The 25,813-nt window shown below is 40.9% G+C and overlaps 1 protein-coding gene across 1 annotated transcript; it reads left to right on the forward strand.

The window, feature by feature from the left end:
* Positions 1 to 379: 379 nt before the first annotated feature.
* Positions 380 to 25,467, forward strand: dis3 (DIS3 exosome endoribonuclease and 3'-5' exoribonuclease). Its single transcript, XM_063010546.1, has 21 exons — positions 380 to 598; positions 2,220 to 2,377; positions 3,698 to 3,891; positions 4,263 to 4,336; positions 4,419 to 4,586; positions 4,680 to 4,841; positions 5,942 to 6,058; positions 6,139 to 6,276; positions 7,489 to 7,635; positions 9,729 to 9,845; positions 10,174 to 10,275; positions 10,460 to 10,524; positions 11,702 to 11,786; positions 12,358 to 12,485; positions 15,197 to 15,283; positions 15,362 to 15,518; positions 18,279 to 18,493; positions 18,955 to 19,123; positions 19,227 to 19,385; positions 22,666 to 22,791; positions 22,996 to 25,467. The coding sequence occupies exons 1-21, from the start codon at positions 380 to 382 to the stop codon at positions 23,062 to 23,064; spliced, it is 2,856 nt and encodes a 951-aa protein (XP_062866616.1). The 3' UTR covers positions 23,065 to 25,467.
* The last annotated feature ends 346 nt before the right edge of the window (positions 25,468 to 25,813 follow it).

Raw genomic sequence — 25,813 nt, forward strand, 5'->3', positions numbered from 1 at the left:
GATACATTGTAGATAAATTTACTTTTGTCATTTTAAATTAGTTTTACATAGGTAAAAATGTTAAAATCAGAATCACATTAAAATGATTTTAAAAATCTAAAAGGGGCGGGATGACTTTGTAAAAAAATTTAATTTAATAATAAAAAATAGTAATTATAATCCAGGTGTTTTGTATTTTTTTTCTCAACCAAGTTTTTGTCCATTTAAATATTTTTGTCACTTTTAATTTTGAATGTTTTTAATACGACTCTAAAGACTTTTATTTTGAAATAAATCGCCCAGTGCGAGTGGAAGCCAAAAGCGCGCATGTCTGTTTTCACACGTGTGTTTTGGTGAATGATTTTTGTATAAAGCTGTTAAATCTACAGTGAGTTTAATCATGTTAAAATCTAAAACCTTTGTTAAGAAGACGCGCTCTGGTGGAGTGTTGAAGATTGTACGGGAACATTACTTAAGAGATGATATTTGGTGTGGAAGTGAAGTTTGTTCCGAGTGTAAAGAAGAAGCTCCAGTCCTGCAAAAGGATCCCTGCATGGAGAGCAACCTGTGCACCTATCCTCACTACCTCATCCCTGATACTAATGTAGTCCTACATCAGGTATGTAATCCTCACTACCTCATCCCTGATACTAGTGTAGTCCTGCATCAGGTATGTAATCCTCACTACCTCATCCCTGATACTAATGTAGTCCTGCATCAGGTATGTAACCCTCACTACCTCATCCCTGATATTAATGTAGTCCTGCATCAGGTATGTAATCCTCACTACCTCATCCCTGATACTAGTGTAGTCCTGCATCAGGTATGTAATCCTCACTACCTCATCCCTGATACTAATGTAGTCCTACATCAGGTATGTAACCCTCACTACCTCATCCCTGATATTAATGTAGTCCTGCATCAGGTATGTAATCCTCACTACCTCATCCCTGATACTAGTGTAGTCCTGCATCAGGTATGTAATCCTCACTACCTCATCCCTGATACTAATGTAGTCCTACATCAGGTATGTAACCCTCACTACCTCATCCCTGATATTAATGTAGTCCTGCATCAGGTATGTAATCCTCACTACCTCATCCCTGATACTAATGTAGTCCTGCATCAGGTATGTAATCCTCACTACCTCATCCCTGATACTAGTGTAGTCCTGCATCAGGTATGTAATCCTCACTACCTCATCCCTGATACTAATGTAGTCCTGCATCAGCTGTGTAATCCTCCCTACCTCATCTCTGATCTTTATGTAGTCCTGCATCAGCTGTGTAATCCTCCCTACCACATCCCTGATCTTTATGTAGTCCTGCATCAGGTATGTAATCCTCACTACCTCATCCCTGATACTAATGTAGTCCTGCATCAGGTATGTAATCCTCACTACCTCATCCCTGATACTAGTGTAGTCCTGCATCAGGTATGTAACTCTCCCTACCTCATCCCTGATACTAATGTAGTTCTGCATCAGGTATGTAATCCTCACTACCTCATCCCTGATACTAATGTAGTCCTGCATCAGGTATGTAACCCTCCCTACCTCATCCCTGATACTAATGTAGTCCTGCATCAGGTATGTAATCCTCACTATCTCATCCCTGATACTAATGTAGTCCTGCATCAGGTATGTAATCCTCACTACCTCATCCCTGATACTAATGTAGTCCTGCATCAGGTATGTAACTCTCCCTACCTCATCCCTGATACTAATGTAGTCCTGCATCAGGTATGTAATCCTCACTACCTCATCCCTGATACTAATGTAGTCCTGCATCAGGTATGTAACCCTCCCTACCTCATCCCTGATACTAATGTAGTCCTGCATCAGGTATGTAATCCTCACTATCTCATCCCTGATACTAATGTAGTCCTGCATCAGGTATGTAATCCTCACTACCTCATCCCTGATACTAATGTAGTCCTGCATCAGGTATGTAACCTTCCCTACCTCATCCCTGATCTTTATGTAGTCCTGCATCAGCTGTGTAACCCTCCCTACCACATCCCTGATCTTTATGTAGTCCTGCATCAGCTGTGTAATCCTCCCTACCTCATCTCTGATCTTTATGTAGTCCTGCATCAGCTGTGTAATCCTCCCTACCTTATACCTGCTACCTTATAGTTTCATGATTCATAATTATTTGTTTGGCATAAAATGCTTAAATGTTTTTAGTTACATTTAGAGTGATCAGTTCTGAAATGCATTTCCTTTTTATTTCCGACAGATTGATATTCTGGAAGACCCCTTGATAAGGAACATGATCATCTTGCAGACCGTCTTACAGGAGGTCAGACACAGGAGTGCCCCGGTGTACAAGCGGATCAAGGATGCAATTCATGACAAGGAGAAACATTTCTTTACATTCACCAATGAACATCACAGGTAACAAGACACGGGAAGAATATGTACCAACATATCTGCTTTTTAATATACAAATATGTAAGTTATTGAGGATGAAAGTGCCATGTTATATGCCATTAATAATTGTTAACATGCATTCATATGTGTTGGTAATGTTTTTTGTCATATATACATATACAGGTGTACAATACAATTAAATTCATTCTTTGCATGTCATTGTACAGCACCCCTTGAGTAGAGCAGAGAGGGTTAAGGGCCTTGCTCGAGTGGCTGCATGGCAGAGCTGGAATTCGAACTCTCAACCTTTCAGTTGATAGCCCAAAGCCCTACCCACTAGGCCCTACCCACCACATCATATAATTATTACATGTTTGTTTGAAGTGGCTTGATATATGACCTATTGACCTATTATGACGTTCTTTGTGTATGATTTAAAAATATTTAACCTTTCCGTAGAATAGCTGGATTAATAGGTTTGGGGAGGTGGGTGGTGTGGAGATATTGCAAGTCAAGTCAAATTTATTTATATAGCGCTTTTAACAATAGACATTGTCTCAAAGCAACTTTACAAAATCCAGGACCAACAGATACAAAAACCCCTGTTGAGCAAGCCGAGGGCGACTGTGGCAAGGAAGAACCTTGAGAGGAACCAGACTCAGCAGGGCCCATCCTTCTTGGGTGGTCTGGAGGATACTTTAAATGAATAAAATTTACACAAATCATACAAACACAGAATTAAAATGAACAAAAAGTTATAACTAGCAATAATAAATAAATAAATAATAATAGTTATTATTCAGTCCAGTCTGTAATAAAGTCTGTAGTGAGTTCTTGACATTCTTGGTGCAAACACGCCAGGGCCCGTCACATCCAGCAGGAGCAGCATTGTTGGCACGGCGGTCTCGACTTCATTCCTTAACCTCGGGCGGGTAAACCGGTTTCCATCAGAAGGACCTCGGGGTAAAACGACAGAAACTGTAGTTAAAAATGTTAAATGATTACAGCATAACTAAAAGGGAGAGCGAGCAGGTAACAAGGTCATGAAGGCTTTCACAGGACATCAGTGCCCACCTCCCCACCGTCATCAAACCTGAGTGATCGGACAAGAGAGGCAGAACGACAGCAACCCGACATCCCTGATCACCACAAGTTTCTATGACCAAGAACCCCCAAGCTCTGTGCCTTTGTCTGCACTAATTAAGTGTTGCAGCACTTAATTACCCAGTGTATTCCTGCTGAGGGGTACTTCTTGCGCACAGTGTTACTAGGTACCCATTGTGACCCTAACCGAGGTAAAGCACTCAATGTAAAATAAACACTTTATTTTTGTGTTAAATCCAGGGAGACGTTTGTTGAGCGGGAGCAGGGAGAAAGTGCCAACGACCGTAATGACCGAGCTATTCGTGTGGCGGCTAAATGGTACATGGAGCACCTGAGCAAATCACAACATGCCACAGAGCTGAAAGTGGTGCTGATTACCAACGACCGGGCAAACAAGGAGAAGGCCGAGCAGAACGGCGTGCTGGCTTACAGATGTATGTACATTTTAATAAGTAATTAACTCAGCTCTTGCTCAAGAATTCATAAAAAATTTTATACAAATAAGGGTTAAGGGGCTTGCTCATCATGGGTCGGATCATGGGTCCTCATAACTGGTGCAATTACGACCCCTGTTGGCTGATTGATGGCGTTTGCACAGGGCTGAGGAATAATGCTGATCAGGGTGTGGCTCTCCATGCACAGTGCTGATCGGTATATATGAACTTGACTTGTGCGGGTGAAAAATGCAGTCTGTATTGAGCACGTGTCGGAGGGGGTGTGTGTCAGGCGTGTTTAGAAGCGTCGGTATCAGTGCCTACAATTCCTATTTTAATGGCTGTATCGGTCTCGTTTGGTTCCCGTGCAGGTGAGGAGTATATTAAAAGCCTGGTTGGCAATCCTGAGCTCGTAGACAGACTGGCGTTGACCTCTGATGATCAGGTATGACCTAACGTCCAGCATTTTTCAACCAGTTCATTCTCTCTCACCTGGAACATTCTGACTTTGAGCATTCTTTGTGCAGAATGAGATCACTGGCAGTAAGCTCCTCTTCCCTGAGCATCTGCCTCTGTCCAAGATTCAGGCTGGCATCAAGAGTGGCACCTTCCTGCAGGGGACGTTTCGCGCCAACAGCGATAATTACCTAGAGGCCACCGTCTTTGTCCATGGAGAAGGAGACAAGAGCACGGAGGCAGTAGCACCTAAAGTTGCAGTTCTAGTAGCTGGCTTGTCGACTGGCTTTGGGCTTATTACTTATGCTAAATGTGGTTTCTATTGGATGTAGGTTCTACTCCAGGGCTTGCAGAACCTGAACCGGGCCGTGCACCAGGATATAGTGGCTGTGGAGATCTTCCCTAAGGAGCGCTGGGTCGCGCCGTCTTCTGTGGTGCTGCAGGATGACCGGCCTAACGATGAAGATACCGAGGAAGAGGAGGAAGAGAAGAAGGTGAATACTGGGTTATTGGTGTTGACGATTGGCTGTTGTTCATAAAGGGTGTGAGCCGGATAGGGACCTCATAACTGATGCTATTACGACCTCTGCTGGCTGTCATAATGCCATCATAATGGCAGTGGTAACTCAATGGGTAAGGTACTGGACTAGTAATCAGAAGGTTGCTGGTTCAAGCCCCATCTTTGCCAGGTTGAAACTGTGCAAGGCCCTTAACCTTTAATTGCTTGACTGTAATTAGCAACAGCTGTACATGAATAAATGTTAACATTATAATGGCAGCTCAGTGCTTAAAGTTCTGAACTAGTAATCAGAAGGTCACTGGTTCAAGCCCCACCACAGGTTGCCACTGTTGGGCCCCTGAGCAAGGCCCTTAACCTTAATTGCTTGGCTGTAATTGGTTACAGCTGTATGTGAATAAATGTTAACATCACAATGGCAGTGGTAGCTCAGTTGTTAAGGTACTGAACTAGTAATCAGAAGGTTGCTGGTTCAAGCCCCACCACATGTTGCCACTGTTATGCCCCTAAGGAAGGCCCTTAAGCCTTGATTAATTGACTGTATTTAGCAAAAGCTGTACATGAATAAATGGTGGTAACTCAATGGTTATGGTATTGGACTAATAATAATAAGATTGCTGGTTCAAGCCCCACCACAGGTTGCCACTGTTGGGCCCCTGAGCAAGGCCCTTAACCTTAAATTGCTTGACTGTAATTGGTTACAGCTGTATGTGAATAAATGTTAACATCATCACGATTGGCTGTTGTTCATAACTGATGCAATTACGACCTCTGCTGGCTGATTAATGGAGTCGAGGAATAATGCTGATCAGGGTGTGGCTCTCCGTACACAAAGCTGATCCACATATTAACTCGTCTCGTGCAGGTGAAAAGATGCAGTCGGCTACTGCACACGTGTCGGAGAGCACGTGTGTCAGTCTCGGTCTCCTCAATCAGGGCGGGGATTGGCATCAGTACAGAGGAAGTGTAATGTAATTGGATGCGCTAAAGTCGGGAGTAAAGGGAATTAAATGTTGCTTAAATAATTATAAATAAATGCTACACACATCCACATGATAATTCTTTCGATTAAACTAGTTGTCGACTCCCGCGCTGGAAACAGCTGTGCTGAAACCCACAGGCCGAGTGGTGGGGATCATCAAGAGGAACTGGCGGCCCTTCTGTGGGATGCTTAACCAGTCACATATTAAAGAGGTAATGTTACTCAGTGGCTTAACATACGCTTATGTTGTCATACTCTGTTTAAATCAATGGTTCTTGATGTCGAACCGCAGGCCACCAGGCACCTTTTTACTCCAGCTGACAGGAGAATCCCGCGGATCCGTATCGAGACTCGCCAGGCGTCCACGCTGGTGGGACAGAGGATCATCGTGGCGATTGATGGCTGGCCGAAAAATTCCAGATACCCTAATGTGAGTTTGGACTGACTGTGGTTATTATTATTAGGATTATTTGAAGTTACCGTGATTATTATATGAGTGGACTTGTAATCAGAAGGTCACTGGTTCAAGCCCTGCCACCATAAAGTTGCCACTGTTGGGCCCTTAGCCCTCAGTTGCTTGACTGTAATTAGCTACAGCCGTATGTTAATAAATGTTAACATTATAATGGCAGTGGTAACTCAGTGGTTAGGGTACCAAACTAATAATCAGAAGGTTGCTGGTTCAAGCCCCATCACTGCCCTTAACTCTCGATTACTTGACTGCATTTAGCAACAGCTGTACGTAAATACTGTAAATGTTAACGTTATGAGGGCAGTGGTTAAGGTACTGGACTAGTAATCAGAAGGTTGCTAGTTCAAGCCCCACCACCATGAAGGCCCTTAACCCTCAGTTGCTTGACTAATTAGCAACAGCTGTACATGAATAAATGTTAACATTACAATGGTAGTGGTAACTTGGTGGTTAAGGTACTAGACTAGTAATCAGAAGGTTGCTAGTTCAAGTCCCACCACCATGAAGGCCCTTAACCCTCAGTTGCTTGACTAATTAGCTACAGCTGTACATAAATGAATGTTAACATTACAATGGTAGTGGTAACTTGGTGGTTAAGGTACTAGACTAGTAATCAGAAGGTTGCTAGTTCAAGTCCCACCACCATGAAGGCCCTTAACCCTCAGTTGCTTGACTAATTAGCAACAGCTGTACATGAATAAATGTTAACATTAAAATTGGCAGTGGTAACTCAGTGGTTAAAGTACCGGACTAGTAATCAGAGGGTCACTGGTTCAAGCCCCACCCCAGGTTGCCACTGTTGGGCCCCTAAGTAAGGCCCTTAACTTTTGATTACTTGACAGCCGAACGTAAAAACAGAATATTTTGGGGTGTCCAAAAATATGAGGACACCCCTACTTCTTGAGTTCTTGTTCTTCTTGAGTGTTGCAGCCAAACTTGTAGCTTACAGTTGTGTAAAATTAAATATATAAAATAAATGACATGCTTCTAACTTTCATGCCAACATCTTGGGGAAGGCCCTTTTCTTCTTTCCAAATAAAAGCCCAAATAAAAAGTTTACATCTAAATGGCCTAAAATGTACGCAAAATTAAATCAGACCTGAAACAAGCAGTTAATACCTGGAAGCTTAGCAGTGTGTCTGATGTTTAACTTTATTCTATCTGTTACAGGGTCACTTTGTGAGAAACCTGGGAGAAGCAGGGGATAAGGACACGGAGCAGGAGGTTCTGCTCTTAGAACATGACGTTCAACACCAGCCCTTCTCTCAGGCGGTGCTTAGCTTTCTACCCAAAATGCCCTGGGGTATTACAGAGGAGGTAAACACAGACTGTGGCACATTCATTTGCAACTTCTGAGCTGCATCCGAAATCGCATACTTATAAACGGTACATACTAAATTGGAGGCATGAACATTCAGCTGGCAAATCTGCAGCAGTTATGCGTTCGTGTCAACAGAGTTTCATAAAACCAAGTGAATTCCACGCCACAAAAACTAAGAACTGAGACTGTCCTACCCTATTTCTTTTTGGTGTTTCTGATAAAATCACCTACAAGTATCTGTGTGGGTTTTCATCTGGGAGCTCCGGTTTCCTCCCATAGTCCAAAAACATGCAAGTGAGGTGAATTGAAGATACAAATATGTCCATGACTTATTAAACTTGAACTGATGAATCTTGTGTAACCGGTAACTACAGTGGGGCCAAAAAGTATTTAGTCAGCCACTGATTGTGCAAGTTCTCCTACTTAGAAAGATGAGAGAGGTCTGTAATTTTCATCATAGGTACACTTCAACTATGAGAGACAAAATGAGAAAAAAAAAATCCAGGAAATCACATTGTAGGATTTTTAAGGAATTTATTTGTAAATTATGATGGACAATAAGTATTTGGTCACCCACAAACAAGCAAGATTTCTGGCTCTCACAGACCTGTAACTTCTTCTTTAAGAAGCTCTTCTGTCCTCCACTCGTTACCTGTATTAATGGCACCTGTTTGACCTCGTTATCTGTATAAAAGACACCTGTCCACAGCCTCAAACAGTCAGACTCCAAACTCAACCAAAGAGCTGTCGAAGGACACCAGGAAGAAAATTGTAGACCTGCACCAGGCTGGGAAGAGTGAATCTACAATAGGCAAGCAGGTTGGTGTGAATAAATCAACTGTGGGAGCAATTGTAAGAAAATGGAAGACATACAAGACCATTGATAATCTCCCTCGATTTGGGGCCCCACGCAAGATCTCATCCCGTGGGGTCAAAATGATCATGAGAACGGTGAGCAAAATCCCAGAACTACACGGAGGGACCTGATGAATGACCTGCATAGAGCTGGGACCAAAGTAACAAAGGCTACCATCAGTAACACACTATGCCGAGAGGGACTCAAATCCTGCAGTGCCAGGCGTGTCCCCCTGCTTAAGCCAGTACATGTCCAGGCCCGTCTGAAGTTTGCCAGAGAGCATATGGATGATCCAGAAGAGAATTGGGAGAATATCATGTGGTCAGATGAAACCAAAATGGAACTTTTTGGTAAAAACTCAACTCGTCGTGTTTGGAGGAAGAAGAATGCTTAGTTGCATCCCAAGAACACCATACCTACTGTGAAGCATGGGGGTGGAAACATCATGCTTTGGGGCTGTTTTTCTGCAAAGGGGACAGGACGACTGATCCGTGTTAAGGGAAGAATGAACGGGGCCATGTATGGTGAGATTTTAAGCCAAAACCTCCTTCCATCAGTGAGAGCATTGAAGATGGAACGTGGCTGGGTCTTCCAGCATGACAATGATCCCAAACACACCGCTCGGGCAACGAAGGAGTGGCTCCGTAAAAAGCATTTCAAGGTCCTGGAGTGGCCTAGCCAGTCTCCAGACCTCAACCCCATAGAAAATTTGTGGAGGGAGTTGAAAGTCCGTGTTGCCCAGCGACAGCCCCAAAACATCACTGCTCTAGAGGAGATCTGCATGGAGGAATGGGCCAAAATACCAGCTACAGTGTGTGCAAACCTGGTGAAGACTTACAGAAAACGTTTGACCTCTGTCATTGCCAACAAAGGTTATGTTACAAAGTATTGAGCTGAACTTTTGTTATTGACCAAATACTTATTTTCCACCATAATTTACAAAGAAATTCTTTAAAAATCCTACAATGTGATTTCCTGGATTTTTTTTTCTCATTTTGTCTCTCATAGTTGAAGTGTACCTATGATGAAAATTACAGACCTCTCTCATCTTTCTAAGTAGGAGAACTTGCACAATCAGTGGCTGACTAAATACTTTTTGGCCCCACTGTACCTGCCCTGTCATGAATGTAACCAAAGTGTAAAACATGACGTTAAAAATCCTAATAAATAAAATAAATGTATTATGAGAAGTACAGTATACTTCAGTGCAGAATCTGCTTCCCTTTCCATTAGGATTTGAAACTCCGGGCCGATCTGAGACACCTGTGTGTGTGCAGTGTCGACCCTCCAGGCTGCACGGACATCGATGATGCTTTACACTGTAGAGACCTGGAGAATGGAAACCTGGAGGTGTGTATGTGACACTGAAAGAGATTTTTCAAATATACAAGTTTCTGTTTACTGAAAGCTCTGTGGTTAAGGTACTAGACTAGTAATCAGAAGGTTGCCAGTTCCAAGTTGCCACTGTTGGGCCCCTGATCAAGGCCCTTAACCCTCAAATGCTCATAATTGTGTTCAGTCATAATTGTAAGTCACTTTGGATAAAAGTGTCTGCTAAATGCCAGAAATGTAAATGAAAAGCTTTTCTAGATTAGATGAACTGCAAGCTATATATGCGTTAAAGGTGAGTTTGGTTTTAAATATTGCTCGTGCTTACTGGTGACGTCTTGTGTCTTAGGTTGGCGTTCATATAGCAGATGTGAGCCATTTCATTCGGCCAGGAAATGCTTTAGACCTGGAGGCGGCCAACAGAGGCACCACAGTCTACCTGTGTGGAAAGGTAAACCAACTTCACATAATGACTCAGCTATAGCATGTATGTTATTATTATTATTATTACTATTATTACTATTATTAAAACACATTCCGTTCAGTAATGAATATAACTTATTATTCCATCTTTTACTGGCTTATTAAACTTTATATTATTACATTTGGTTATATTGTGGATTTTCTATTCTTAGAGAATTGACATGGTTCCTGAACTTCTGAGCTCTAATCTTTGTTCTCTGCGCTCCAATGTGGAAAGGTAATTTGTCACCATTTTTTAAAGACTCCTCAAAAGTAACACATTAATATTTTTATTATTATTTAGATTTCATTTGATGTAATTTATAACACATTAGAAAATCTAAATTAAGGTAACATGATGTCCTGAGTAAGTGTAAAACAGATACAATGATACAGACCATGATTTGTCCAGGTTTTTGGGGGAAAATGCCCTTGCAAGAAAATAATAATAATAAAATATACAATATAATACAAATAATACTGTATTATAATTTTTACTATAATGTTTCTTTTTGTTAAAATTAAATTATTTCTACTTAAATTCCATATATTTATTTATTTCCATATTTTTATTTTTTTATTTGGTTCCAATGTGGAAAGGTAATTGTCACTTTTTTAAAGACTTCCCCAAATAGAAACTTATTATTATTTTTGTTATTATTATTTTGATTTAATATGATGTAATTTACACAGTGACACAGTGGAAAACCTAAATTAATGAGACACGAGATCCTGAGTAACAGATGCGATGTTATAGAAAGAATAAATAATAATAATAAAAAATACAATATAATACAAGTAACACAATGTTCTTCCACTATAATAGATGTTTCTTCTTGTTTTTTATTTCCATTCAAATTCCATATATTTTTATTTTTAATGTGGTGTTTATAGTTCATTCATTTTTTGTTTGTGATCTGTGTAACATCACACAAACATTTAATGTGTCAAAACCAAACGGTAGGCAGCCGTAGCTCAGGACTCGATAGTGATAATGGGGCTTGAACCAGTGACCTTTTAAATTTGTCTCTGTTCGGCCCCGGAGCAAGGCCCTGAAACCCTTAACTACATGGATTAGGAAGTTAGGAATTTAAGTCACTTTAAATAAAATTGTCCATAACTGTGTTTGACATTAAAGACTTGAACTGATGACCCTGTGAAACCAGTAACTACCTGTCCTGTCATGAATGTAACCAAAGTGTGTAAAACATGACGTTAAAATCCTAATAATTAAATATATTAATAGATACAATTCCAAAGTAATAACAAAAGTATATTCAACTACTGCAGTAGCTACAGTATATTGAAATGATTTTTTTTTTTAAAGAAAATGTACTTTTTTATTTTATTTCTAGTTTAGTGCCTGTATTAGTAAAATGAATGTTACTGCGCTGACACTGTTTCTCACCCTGCAGGCTAGCGTTTTCCTGTATCTGGGAGATGAACCACAATGCCGAAATTATAAATACTCGCTTCACCAAGAGTATCATAAATTCCAAGGTACAAACTAATCTTTTTACATACTAACTACAAATTATTCTCATTAAAGCTTAATTAATCAATTAATGTATTTATTAACATATCATGTTTATCATATCTGTTGTTATCTTGAAGTGTTTACATACAATCAATCTATTTCATCGGCTGCTCCCGTTAGGGGTCGCCGGCGGATCGTGATCCGCATTATTGATTTGGCACAGTTTTTACGCCGGATGCCTTTCCTGACACAACCCTCCCTATTTTATCCGGGCTTGGGACCGGCACTACAATGCACTGGTTTATGCATCCTAGCGGCTAGGTACAATTCAGTATCTCCAGTTAACCTGGCTGCATGTTTTGGACTGTGGGCGGAAACCGGAGCACCGGAGGAAACCCACGCAGACACGGGGAGAACATGCAAACTCCGCACAGAAAGGACCCGGACCGCCCCACGTGGGGATCGAACCCAGGACCTTCTTGCTGTGAGGCGACAGTGCTACCCACCGAGCCACCGTGCCGCCCAAGTGTTTACACACAACGAATTTTAATTAAGTCTAGTTTTAAGTAAGTAATAAAACTGTGCCAATATCAGGCTTCTCTGACCTACGCTGAAGCTCAGATGAGAATCGATGATGCTAACATGAACGATGACATCACCAAGAGTCTCCGGGGTCTGAACAAGCTGGCAAAGATTCTAAAGCAGCGGCGAATTGACAAAGGGTAAGAACAACCACCCTTTCCCTAATTAGTGTATAAATGACATTACAAGAAAGATTTACCACTGTTTACTTGGTGTAAACATACAATACTGTGTAAATATCTAGTTTTTCAGATAATGAATTAAAAATAGTTCAAAATGTTCCTACAAAATCGAAGAAATACAATTATTTTTGTATAAGATATATAATGTCTTAATTATATAAGTTCTACATTTACATTTTTGGCATTTAGCAGACGTTTTTATCCAAAGCGACTTACATTACAGTTACAGTATACAGTCTGAGCAATTAAGGGTTAAGAAAACCTCTTGTCAGTGAGGCTAACACTAATTGGATAAGCGGTTAAGAAAGTGAGTAAGTGAGTTCAAGTTGATCATTAAATAATTTTTTGTTTGTGATCTGTGTAACATCACACAAACATTTAATGTGTCAAAACCGTAGCTCAGGACTATTGATGGTGATGGTGGGGCCGAAACCAGCAACCTTTTAAAGTTGCCTGTTTTGCCCTGGAACAAGGCCCTGAAACCCTTAACTATCTGGTCACTTTAGATAAGGGTCTTGTTCAAGTGCCCAACAGCAGCAACCTGGCAGTGGTGGGGCTTGAACCAGCGACCCTCTGATCACTGGTCCAGTACCTTAACCACTAGGCTACAGCTTTATAAAGTTTATTTAAGTTTATTTACAGTTCTTACTAGATTTAAACATCACCAAGGGTGTAACACTACTTTAAGTACAAGTTGGATCAAACAACTTTTATTCTTTTGTCCATATAATTAGCAACAAATGTCAACTGAGCTTGACTAAAGGTGCAACTCTGGATCAGCAGTTTCATTCATACATACAAGTACATGTATTTTTGTACTCGCTGATATTGATACCGATACCTATTTAGAATGATGCAATCTGGAGCATTATGGAATAGTGTCGTTTTTAGTGTAAAATAGTGCAGTGGAACAGTTGCTTGGGTTGCCATCACTAATTGTAAAAAAAAAAAAAAAAACACCGCACAGCCATCATTGAGAAAGCTTCTGACAAGCTAACGTAAACGTTTATTAATAAACGCACGTAATTAACGTTGTGCACATCATACATGCGATGCGATTCTGCTGATTGAAATATTTACTTTAAAAAGATAATACAGTCCGATCCCATCTGAGCCGATTCTATCAGCACATACATTCGTGGTTCACCTCGGTAAATCGTAAACGACTCTGAGTCGGCTCCCGCTCTGTGGTAATAACCAGTATAATTAAGCCTGAGCTTTATAAGGTAAGCGAGTCACACAGAATGTTCTGTAGTATTTGGTGTTTATTTACAACCGCATCATTCATTATAACAGTAAACACGGAGAGATGACTGAGAAAAGAAACTTACGCTGCGCTGAAAATGAGTCGACTCCTGAATCACTTGTATCGACACTGTGAACAGAGTATTGAACACACACACGTCCTATAACAGCGGTCGCTGCTTTTGTAACCGGTTATCTTCACTGTTAGCTCTATTTTAAGGTGTTTTTTTTTTGTCAAGCGGAACTAAATAACATTAAATGTGCGTGTGAGCGTGGTCAGTGAGAATAATTCAATATGTCTCCCGTGGGTGAAAAATGCCCTAGAAGTAAAGAAATCTCGTAATGTCACGCCCCCCGGTCAGGCACTTGCGCCCCACAGGTTGAAAATCCCTGCGTTAACGCAGCAACGTGCACTAGGTACACGGTATCGGATGTTTAGTATCGGAGCCTCGTTTGCGAGTATGAGTTAATGAGCGCGGTATCGGGCAAATACCTGATACTAGTATCGGTACTCATGCATCTCTATTATAGACTTTGATCCTATTTCAATGGAACCTGTGTTAAAGCTGATTTTTTTTATGACCGACCTAAATTTTGTGGTTCTTGGCCGTCCGGACACATCTGGCCGTCCGGACACATTTTCTCTCAGCATTAGGCAACAGTTTGGGTTTTCCTCCTGACCTTGGGGAGAAAGACCACTATTCTATGTACCTTGTAGTTACTGACAATTCTTTGTACAGATGATCTTGGGGTCTGAAGTTGCTTGGAAATGGCTCCAAGTCTTAAAAATATATGATCCACTTTTTATAGATCTGGCTCAGTCTTATGGGTGCAGTCAGCCTAGCTCTGTTTTTATAGGCATAGAGGAGTTAAGAAGCTGTGCCATATTGCTGGGCGGTATGATGGTACGTTTGGTATACCGGCTTTGATTCCTCATGTGGTATTGATTTTTTTTATATACTTAGCATAGTAGCATAGTAGCATAGTTAATACAACAGCTGTAAGCTTCAATAGGCAGCAGATCATATAATAATACTCACCGTTAAAATGCTATGGAGCGCTATGCAGATTAGGTACAGCTCACCAGTTAGCATAAGTGTTAACAGACGACAAAGGCTTCCTCGATATGGTGGGAAAAAATAAAAATGGAAAACAGATGGAGGATGAAGAGAGGAAGACCAAAGATGCACCGGAAGAACCTGCCAAAGAAATGTGCTTTGAAAGGCTTTTTTTTGAACAGCAGTTGTCATGATATACATGTTTATTACAAGAGGATGTAAATATCTGATTTTAAGATATAAATGAATGAATATTTTCCGAAGGTTCTTGTAGAGTAGTGATGCTTTTCCAGTGACGCCAGTTTCAAAATGTGAGTTTGTTGTTTCATAATGGGGCTTTTATTAAAATGAGTTTTGTTGTTGCAGGGCTTTGACACTCTCCTCTCCTGAAGTGCGTTTTCACATGGACAGCGAGACTCACGACCCAATAGACCTCCAAACCAAAGAACTGAAGTAAGTTCTCAGCTTAATTCGCTAGCATATTAGGTATATTAATATTGTATTTTTATTTAATTTTGTTTGTTCTTTTAGGGAAACTAACTCCATGGTGGAGGAGTTCATGTTGCTAGCGAACATCTCTGTAGCCCAGAAGATCTATGAGGAGTTCTCAGAGTGTGCTCTGCTCCGAAAACACCCAGCACCTCCTCCCTCCAACTATGACATCCTTATTAAGGCTACCAAGTCCAAGGTGCACTGATCAATAACCAACATTCATTAAGTTTATTTATTTAATAGGATTGTAATGTCATTTTTTACACTTTGGTTGCATTCATGATATGACAGGTAGTCAAGGACAATTTTATTCTCCAGTTCACCTCACTGCATGTCTTTGGATTGTGGGAGGAAACCGGCAGAGGTGGGAAGAGTACTAAAATATTGTACTCAAGTAAAAGTACTATTACTTTGATGATTTTTTTACTTAAGTACAAGTAAAACTCAGAGTAAACGTTACTTCGTCACTTTTTTAACAGAAGGAGGGACATTATTTTCCAACAGTTCATAGATGAATGATACAGCAGACTACACACAGCTCAGCAGTCATGCAGTGCATATTAACAACTAGGGTTGCACTTATAAAAAATATAACGGGTCTTACCCCGTCATAGGAACATGATCAAAATCAAAAACAAATCAGCATAATCTGTCACATTTACGCTGTCCGTTTTACTTAAATAAATACTCAAATTAATGAACATAAACTCACAATATTTCATAATGCTTTGCTATCGTTGCAAAATTGAAGCCAACCGTGAAAAGCGGGACCGCGACCCAGATCAATCACACAGCAGCAGAAAATCATAACCACTTATCTGCTTACCTCATTAGGGATATAATCCACTTTATATAAAACCATCTTGTATGTTTCCAGAATATACAGTGGGGGAAATAAGTATTTGATCCCCTGCTGATTTTGTAAGTTTACCCCCTTACAAAGACTTGAACAGTCTATAATTTTTATGGAAGGTTTATTTTAACAGAGAGAGACAGAATATCAACAAAAAATCCAGAAAAAAAACATTAAATAAAAGTTATAAATTAATTTGTATTTAATTAAGGGAAATAAGTATTTGATCCCCTACCAACCAGCAAGAATTCTGACCCCCACAGACCCATGAGGCACACAAATTAGTCCTGTCCCTGTATAAAAGACTCCTGTCACAGAATCAGTTTCTTCCGTTCAAATCTCTCGACCACCATGGGCAAGACCAAAGAGCTATCAAAGGACGTCAGGGACAAGATTGTAGACCTGCACAAGGCTGGAATGGGCTACAAGACCATCAGCAAGAAGCTTGGTGAGAAAGAGACCACTGTTGGTGCGATCATTCGAAAATGGAAGAAATACAAGATCACAGTCAATCACCCTCGCTCTGGAGCTCCATGCAAGATCTCACCTGGTGGGGTAAGAATGATTCTGAGAAAGGTGAGGTCAGTCCAGAATTACACGGGAGGAGCTTGTCAATGATCTCAAGGGAGCTGGGAGCAGAGAAATGCTGGATAAGACCCCAAGAACACCATCACCACTGGGCATTTCTCTGCCTCCAAACACGGCGAGTGGAGTTGATGCCAAAGAGCTCAATTTTGGTCTCATCTGACCATATCACATTCTCCCAAGCTTTCTCGGAATCATTCAGGTGTTCATTGGCAAACTTCAGACGGGCCTGTACATGAGCCTTCTTGAGCAGAGGGACTTTGCGGGCACTGCAGGATCTCAATCCATTATGGCGAAGTGTGTTACTAATGGTTTTCTTGGTGACTGTGCTCCCAGCTCCCTTGAGATCATTGACAAGCTCCTCCCGTGTAATTCTGGACTGATTCTGTGACAGGAGTCTTTTATACAGGGACAGGACTAATTTGTGCGCCTCATGGGCACATAACCGGTCTGTGGGGGTCAGAATTCTTGCTGGTCGGTAGGGGATCAAATACTTATTTCCCTTAATTAAATACAAATTAATTTATAACTTTTATTTAATGTTTTTTTTCTGGATTTTTTGTTGATATTCTGTCTCTCTCTGTTAAAATAAACCTTCCATAAAAATTATAGACTGTTCAAGTCTTTGTAAGGGGGTAAACTTACAAAATCAGCAGGGGATCAAATACTTATTTCCCCCACTGTATAAATCCATACCCAACTGTTTTATCCACCTAACTAATAAAAACTATATTTATTCTCTCGGCTTTCCCGGTAAAAAGCTTAAATTGGGGATTTGTGTTTATACAACCAATGAAGAAAAAGGTTAAAATTCTGCCCAGAATCTGAATTCTGAAACTGTGATTGGTTTACACATCTGAATCTCTTCACCAAATAAACTGATTCATGGAGTTGTTTATGCACAACATCATAATGAAACAGAGTGAGTTGTTTCTAACTCTGTGATTCAGTTCGCAAGCCCTACTATAAAGAACAATTTCGTAAATGCTCAGCGGGCCGGATCAAACAGCCTAACGGGCCAGTTTAATGTCGAGTTTTTTATTGTTTTCTTATTGTTTTGTTATTTAAAATGTAGTGAATTACAATTCTTAATGCAAAACATACTTAAGTAAAAGTAAAATTACAGGTTGTGAAATCTACAAGTACACAAAAAAAACTACTTAATTACAGTAACGCGAGTAAATGTAATTCGTTACTTTCCACCTCTGGAAACCGGAGCTCCCGGAGGAAACCCACACAGTGTGTAAAACATGATGCTCAAATCCTTATAAGATAAAAGTGACATGCCAAGAAGCATGTGTGTTGGAGGGGACGGTTCAAGTCTCTACTCTCATTGGCCATTTTGGGCTAGTGCGGCAAGGCAAAAAAAAAGTCAGGGCATGATGGTAATAAAGTGTTAACAAATTAATGATATAATATACAGAGCAATTCATTGTGTAAGCCTCTTAATTCCTTAAGAATCTGTACTTTATGTTGTTGTTATATAAATGTCTGTTCCTGCTTTGTTTATTCCATCAGGAACTGGAGATCAGGACAGATTCAGCGAAAGCTCTGGCGGACTCCTTAAACGACGCCACCCTGGATAATTTCCCTTATTTTAACACACTGCTGAGAATCTTGGCTACTCGCTGCATGATGCAGGCGGTCTACTTCTGCTCAGGCATGGACAGTGATTTCCACCACTACGGGCTAGCGTCACCTATCTACACCCACTTCACCTCACCCATCAGGAGGTAAGAATCTAATCTACACAGACGGATCCAGAACCACAGACCAGACAACAGGAGGCACAGCGGGATATTTTGCTAGCACACCAGCGCCGAGATTCTGAACTCCTCGGTTCGAAACTCGGCGTTGCCACCGGTCGGCTGGGCGCCATCCAGCGGGCATAATTGGGGCAGTGTCTGCTAGGGCGGGATGACCGGACTATGTGGGTGGGGTCTTCAAACGCTGTGTTAGGACCCTGATTAGCAGATAGAGAGGCACCTGTGCAGAGTGCATAAGTTAAAAAGGGTTCCGCTAAGGGCTGCATACGGGTCGGAGGAGGCGTGAGCAGCAATATAACCACCTCGACTGCCATCAGGGATCCCCCAGCGGCGGAAGACAGATTGACTACACCAAATTGGGAGAAAATGCATAAATAAAATAGAATTGCATGCAGTGGTCTGTAGTATACGTTGCTGTTTGTTTGCAGGTACTCTGATATCATAGTGCACAGATTGTTGGCAGTGGCCATCCACGCAGACAGCACCTACCCTGACCTGATGGACAAACACAAGCAATCTGCCCTGTGCAACAACCTAAACTACAGACACAAGATGGCACAGTATGCCCAAAGAGCATCGGTGGCCTTCCATACACAGGTACAGCATGCTTTTACGTCTACAAGAGTTTAAAGTTCAGTTGTAGGTTTGTTTTTTAGTAGCCTTAATTGACACTTTTGATCTTGGTGTCTTTTCCAATTAGCTGTTCTTCAAGAACAAAGGCATCCTGAATGAAGAAGGATTTATCCTGTTCGTGAGAAAGAACGCCATTATCATCCTCATCCCAAAGTTTGGTCTGGAGGGCACGGTGTTCTTCGAGAGAAAGGACAAACCCGGACCACGGCTCAGCTTTGACTCTGAGGTTCTTACTGATATTTTATGCCTAGTTTACACTGCACGATTTTTGCCCTGATTTTAGCTTTCTAGATGTGCCATCTCTGAGGCAAATCGGCGTTTGCTCTGGGCTCGGAAATCAGCTCCCAATTGCTATGTGAACCGTGTGAAAACTGTTGCGATCTGGTTGCGACTGGCAGTGAGTGCTCTGTCAAACTACAGCCAATGAGATACTGAGTAATGGGATATATATATATATATATATATATGTGTGTGGGGCAGGGGCATAATATTTTTTTTATCAGAATATATCAGCACACACACTAGCTTTACAGTATTTGTGATCTTATCATCCACGCCAAACCATAATACCAACATTGTGTTTATTTACCTCCAACTTACTCTGCAGAACAGAACAGACGATCCCGGATGGCCGAATAGCCAAATCCACTTTATCATCCAGATTCTTTACTTTCCTCTTTGCTTTTTCGCTTCATATCAGCACACAAACAACTTTGATCGCTCGCTTCTTCCTGACGTCTATTTTTGGAAGGAAAAAACCTGGTTCACACATGGTATCATTATACCTTCATGACAAAATGTAATTCAAAAGACCAGACAGACTCGTCCTGGGATTCCTCTTAATGAAAGATCGGGTAGTGTGTGATCCCCTATGGCTGATCAGTTGTGTAGTGTAAAAACCACAATGACTTAAAAGACTTTTGAACCAAGGTTATAATAGTTTTGGATTTTTCATTATAGTTTAGTTTTATTTCGTTGTGACACTTTTTTTCTCTAATTCAGTTTGTTTTAATTAGTTTTTAGAGTGGGTTTGCTAATTTTTATTAGTTATTCTAGTTATTCTCGTTTGTTCTAGTATAAGTTTGAGTTTTTTCATACTTTGATGACTTTTCTTTATATATATACTGTATATATTATATATATATACACAGAGAGAGAGAGATATGGGTGCACTTCAGTTAATCAACAATTTCTTGTTGATTTTGAGGAAAACACGCTGCTCCAGAGATGTGGTTGTTCTGTTTCCACTACAAGACACTTGCTTTTATCTTTCTCGCAGTCATATTCAAAGAAATCCCATATAGGACTCTGGCGCTTTCTCCCAACTTTTGCTGTCGTCATTTTGCAGGCTAGCGTGGTGAGCAGAAACGGACTGTAAACAAGAAGTGCCGTCAGGGACCATGAGGTACCGTACGGTGCCGGCAGCTAACGTAAAACTGCTCGAGTGGAAAAAATCGATTTCATATCAGTTCACAAGGCTTATAAATAAATTGACAAACATGAAAACTAAGGGTATTCTATCTATAATTTCAGCACGTTTTAGTTAGTTTTGTAAAGGCATAATCAAACATCTGCACGATATAGTGCACAATTACTATGTATTTGCTGAACTGACCATTATTTATTAAGGAAAAGTATAAACACCACTGCTATTTTAGTGCACCCATTTAGAATAGAACCAGCTTTATGACAAAAACATCATTTCTTCCATGTAGAGAACATGTTCAAAACATGGAATTTGACCAGGTTGTACAAACTTGTGCATAACACCATGCACATGATATTACTAGGCAAATGTAGCGAAATGTGCAGGAAAATGGGCCAGTGACATCACTGTGTGTATATCTTGAAGCCAGTTTGGGGTGGGGCGGTCCGGGTCCTTTCTGTGTGGAGTTTGTTCTCCCAGTGTTCGTGTGGGTTTCCTCCGGGTGCTCCGGTTTCCTCCCACAGTCCAAAGACTTGCAAGTGAGGTGAATTGGAGACACTAAATTGTCCATGACTGGTTACATTCATGACAGTACAGGTAGTTACTTATTTGTTGATGCATGCTCAATAATCAAGGTACACAAATCCACAAAGTTGAATCAGTTCATCTGGAAACAAGTTTGTTGTAGAGATACGTTTCGTCACTCAATCCGAATGACTTCTTCAGTCTGAGCTGGTGTTGAATACCCCAACCTTATCCAGTGGTTCGAAGGGAGGAGAGGAACAACCGCGGTCTAAGCGCAAACCAGTGGTGATTCTGTATGTGGCGGGAGTATCGGAACAATTAAGACGGATATTCTCCAAACACCGTGTTTCAGTTGCTTTCAAACCCCAGAACACGCTACGCCAGAAATGAGTTCACTCTAAGGACCGGGTTCCTCGACACAAACAGAGTAACGTAGTGTATGCTGTTAGGTGCCGGGAGGATTGCCGGGAACTGTACATCGGGGAAACTAAACAGCCACTGGCGAAACGGATGGCACAACATAGAAGATCGACCTCTTCTGGCCAGGACTCTGCGGTTTACACCCACCTGCAAGCCAGCGGCCACTCATTTAATGATGAAGATGTGCAGATCCTTGACAAGGAGGAACGCTGGTTTGAACGTGGAGTCAAAGAGGCCATTTACGTGAAGAGGGAACGACCATCTCTGAACCGGGGAGGGGGCCTGAGAGTACATCTCTCACCATCATACAACGCCGTAATTGGAGCTATACCCAATCATGTGTGAGAGACACACATGACCATTGTAATTAATGCTCATTGTGAATTTCATATGGACCTGATCACCAGTTCCATTGTTATGCAATGGGCGGTGATCGGTCGTTATGCAAATCAACTACATATAAGGTTGGGGTATCCACCACCAGCTCAGACTGAAGAAGTCATTCGGATTGAGTGACGAAACGTATCTACACCAAACTTGTGTCCAGATGAACTGATTCAACTTTGTGGAGTAGTTACTTATTACACAAGGTTCATCAGTTCACAAGGTTGAGCTTCCACTTGGCAATGGTAGCTCAGCAGTTAAGGGTACAGGACTAGTAATCAGAAGGTTGCTGGTTCAAGCCCCACATCTACCAGCTTGACACTGTTGGGCCCTTGAGCAAGGCCCTTAAGCCTCAATTGCTTCCTCTGAATTGTAAGTCGCTTTGGATAAAGGCGTCCGCTAAATGCTGAAAATGTAAATGTAAATATGGCATTTGTAGCCTATCGGTTAAGGTACTGGACTAGTAAGCAGAAGGTTGCTGGTTCAAACCCCACCACTGCCAGGTTGCCACTGTTGGGCCCTTGAGCAAGGCCCTTAACACTAAATTGCTTAGACTGTATACTGTAAGTCGCTTTGGATAAAAGCTTCTGCTAAATGCCGAAAATGTTAAATGTTAAATATCGAACACAAAGTTTAAAACAAACAGGTGTCGGATCACTTTGTTTCTTAATTAAATTGTTTTTACTTAAATTCTTTGTGCAGTATCTTCCACAGACATACTTTAACAATGGTGAACTTTTTATGTTTTTAGGGCCCCGCCTTGGAGGTGGAGGGTCAGCACACCTTCCATGTCTTCGACAAGGTAAAAGTGACCATCAGTCTGGACGCCTCCAACATCCAGCACCAGAAAATCAGGATGGCCCTGTTAGAGCCAGTGGTATGTTACTATTTCTATCATATCCAGTGCCTGAAATCTGGGAGTCTCATTTCCACACACTGCTTGTCAATGAGATTTTGGAAGTCATAATATTACTGTCAAGTCCATTCTTAACCCAAAAGCCATGGATGAAATTGCATTTTAAGTATGAGCTCAGTTTCAGGGCCTGTACGCCTTAATGCAGTAAGTGTTTTCTTGTTTCAGATCCCGGGTGTCAGTGTTACTCTACCAGAAAAGGAACCAGAGGCCAAGAAACCCAAACTGGATCGTTGATACCACTGATTGCCTTACAGTGCTGCCATCTTTGTGTAGTTTCTTTTCATTTTATTTTATTAATCATTTTAAGTACATGTATGTATCCTGCTGCTCTGCCTGCTACAGTCGATACAGAGTCCTGTGTGGTGAAACTGGTGAGATTGAGGTCCTGTGTGAGTTTTAAACCTGTTAACTGAAAGGGTTTGGATGTCTGCAAGTAGTGTTCTCAAGTGCACAGAATATTTTTGCAATTTTATCATTTTTTTAATTGTAAGAGACCCCACATAAGACAACTGATTTCACTTATTTTGTTTGATTATTTTAGGGTATCAAGATTTATACAAAAACCACACTCATGAGGTTATGCCTATGAACCAGAGCTTTGGTTGACCTTGGGACTCTGGGATTCACATTCTCATGTAAATGTACACACTTTTGGCAGTTGTAACCTAGTTGTTAAGGTTTCGAACTAGTTATCAAAAGGTCGCTGGTTTAAGCCACACCACAGCCAAGATGCCACTGTTGGGCCCTTAACCTTCAATTGCTTGGACAATATATACTGGCGGCACGGTGGCTAAGTGGGTAGCACTCGCCTCACAGCATGAAGGTCCAGGGTTCGAACCCCCAGGTGGGGCGGTCCGGGTCCTTTCTGTGTGGAGTTTGCATGTTCTCCCCGTGTCCGTGTGGGTTTCCTCCGGGTGCTCCGGTTTCCTCCCACAGTCCAAAGACATGCAAGTGAGGTGAATTGGAGATAGTAAATTGTCCATGACTGTGTTTGATATAACCTCGTGAACTGATGAACCTTGTGTAATGAGTAACTACCGTTCTTGTCATGAATGTAACCATAGTGTAAAACATGACGTTAAAATTCTAATAAACAAACAAATATATACACTGTCAGAGTACTGTAAGTCGCTTTGGATAAAAGGGTCTGCTAAATACCAACATTTCGGATATAAATATACAAGGCAAGCAATACTTGCATATTCAACCATTTAATAATACTATAGATTTGCCTATTTTTGTGAATATTGTTCAAGCTTGACTGTCATTCTTAATTATTGGTCCTTCAAGATTGTATATTTACACAAGATAGTCTGCACCCCCACCCCCACTGCTTGTTTTTAAGTAATACTAGTTAAAGGATTAATAGTTACACATTTGTACTGGACCAGCTTTTGGGTAGATTTAGGGGGTTAAGATTGGACTATACACATATTAAAAAATCACAATTAAATAAACCAGCCTAAGATCAAGACACTATTTGCAACTGTCAGAATAGGTTGGGATGACCATCAATAACTCAATTTTTTTTGTGTTCCACTGCTGATAGATGCCAGATTGTATTCGAGGAGAGCACGTCGCTGTACACGCCTCTTTAGACACGTGCACAGCCCTCTTCTCGCCAATGCATTCTGCACAGGCATCTCTTCCGCCGATCAGGGTCCTTACACAGCGTATGAAGACCCACCCACCCATATATAGTCCGACCCCCACCCTGCAGATACGGTAGCCAATTGGTATCTGCTGCAGGCACTGCCAGTTATGCCCGCTAGATGGCACCCAGAAGACCGGTGGCAACGCCGAGTTTCGGACCGGGGAGTTCAGAAACTCGGTGCTGGTGTGCAAGCGGAATATCCCGCTGCGCCACCTGGGCGCCGACCATCAATAACTCTTAATTGGAAATCACTAAGACGTGCATGTACGAACCTAGCCTGAGTTATCTAGTAGCAAAAACATGGTGATGTGTATTTACTGGATAAAATATTGTATATTATACTTGATTAGGGTCTCAGGCATGTGCTGTTTTCAGTTTTCGTCACATCTGGATAGGATTTTGATTTTAATTCTGTTGTGGACATTTTGATCTTGCTCTTTTTTTAATTATTGTCCTGATCTAGCATCAGTTAACACCTTAATCCATTGACAAAATTTTCCCACAATAACAGCAAATCATCGACGCAATCACACTACTGCCACCATGTCTGATGGAAACATTTGGACATGACTATATAACCAATTCTATGCTGACATTAGTCAATGCTGACAAAGAGTATTTACTGTCCTTTATAGAATGTAATATTTATTTATTTATTAGGATTTTACCGTCATGTTTTACACTTTGCTTACATTCATGACAGAACAGGTAGTTACTCGTTACACAAGATTCATCAGTTCACAATTCGCTGTCAAACACTGTCATGGACAATTTTGTATCTCCAATTCATCTCACTTGCATGTCTTTGGAGTGTGGGAGGTAACGGGAGCACCCTAATTGAAGCTGAAATGACAAAAAGTATGATTTTTATAATTTTATTAATATATAACAATTCTGTTTAACAGCGTTCGCTTATTGTGATAAAAACGTTATAGAATTCATCTTTCAATTCAATTTTTTCCCATTAAATTCAGATTCTAAAACTGAAGCTTCGAGTCAATGTTTTACAAGCGAAGTATGCAAACATTGAAGGTGTAATAGTGAAAAGCTTTAGTTTCTTCTCTGTTTACAAGAATAATTTGTCATAACAATCACACATGATCACAGCACAAAATGAACATCAGATCAGAAAACATTACTCAGATTCGATGGATTCAGAATTTTAGGTCATTAGTGACCCTGCAGATACTAGGTAGCAGATTGGACATTACAAGAGTTCTTCAGTGACACTGATCTAAAGGAAGAGATTGTTGAAATAAGACAAAAAACTTAATGTAGCATTATTAGAAAATAACTGTTGACATACAGTATGCAAACATTATTAATTCT

The sequence above is a fragment of the Trichomycterus rosablanca genome, chromosome 15 (genome assembly GCF_030014385.1).
Source record: "Trichomycterus rosablanca isolate fTriRos1 chromosome 15, fTriRos1.hap1, whole genome shotgun sequence".
In the NCBI taxonomy this organism is placed as follows: Eukaryota; Metazoa; Chordata; class Actinopteri; order Siluriformes; family Trichomycteridae; genus Trichomycterus; species Trichomycterus rosablanca.

Bases quoted from the DNA above. Each gene is read 5' to 3' on its own strand.
- dis3 (XM_063010546.1), top strand. From the start codon at position 380: ATGTTAAAATCTAAAACCTTTGTTAAGAAGACGCGCTCTGGTGGAGTG. The intron at 599-2,219 runs GTATGTAATCCT...TATTTCCGACAG, and splicing joins CTAATGTAGTCCTACATCAG to ATTGATATTCTGGAAGACCC. The intron at 4,337-4,418 runs GTATGACCTAAC...TTCTTTGTGCAG, and splicing joins CGTTGACCTCTGATGATCAG to AATGAGATCACTGGCAGTAA.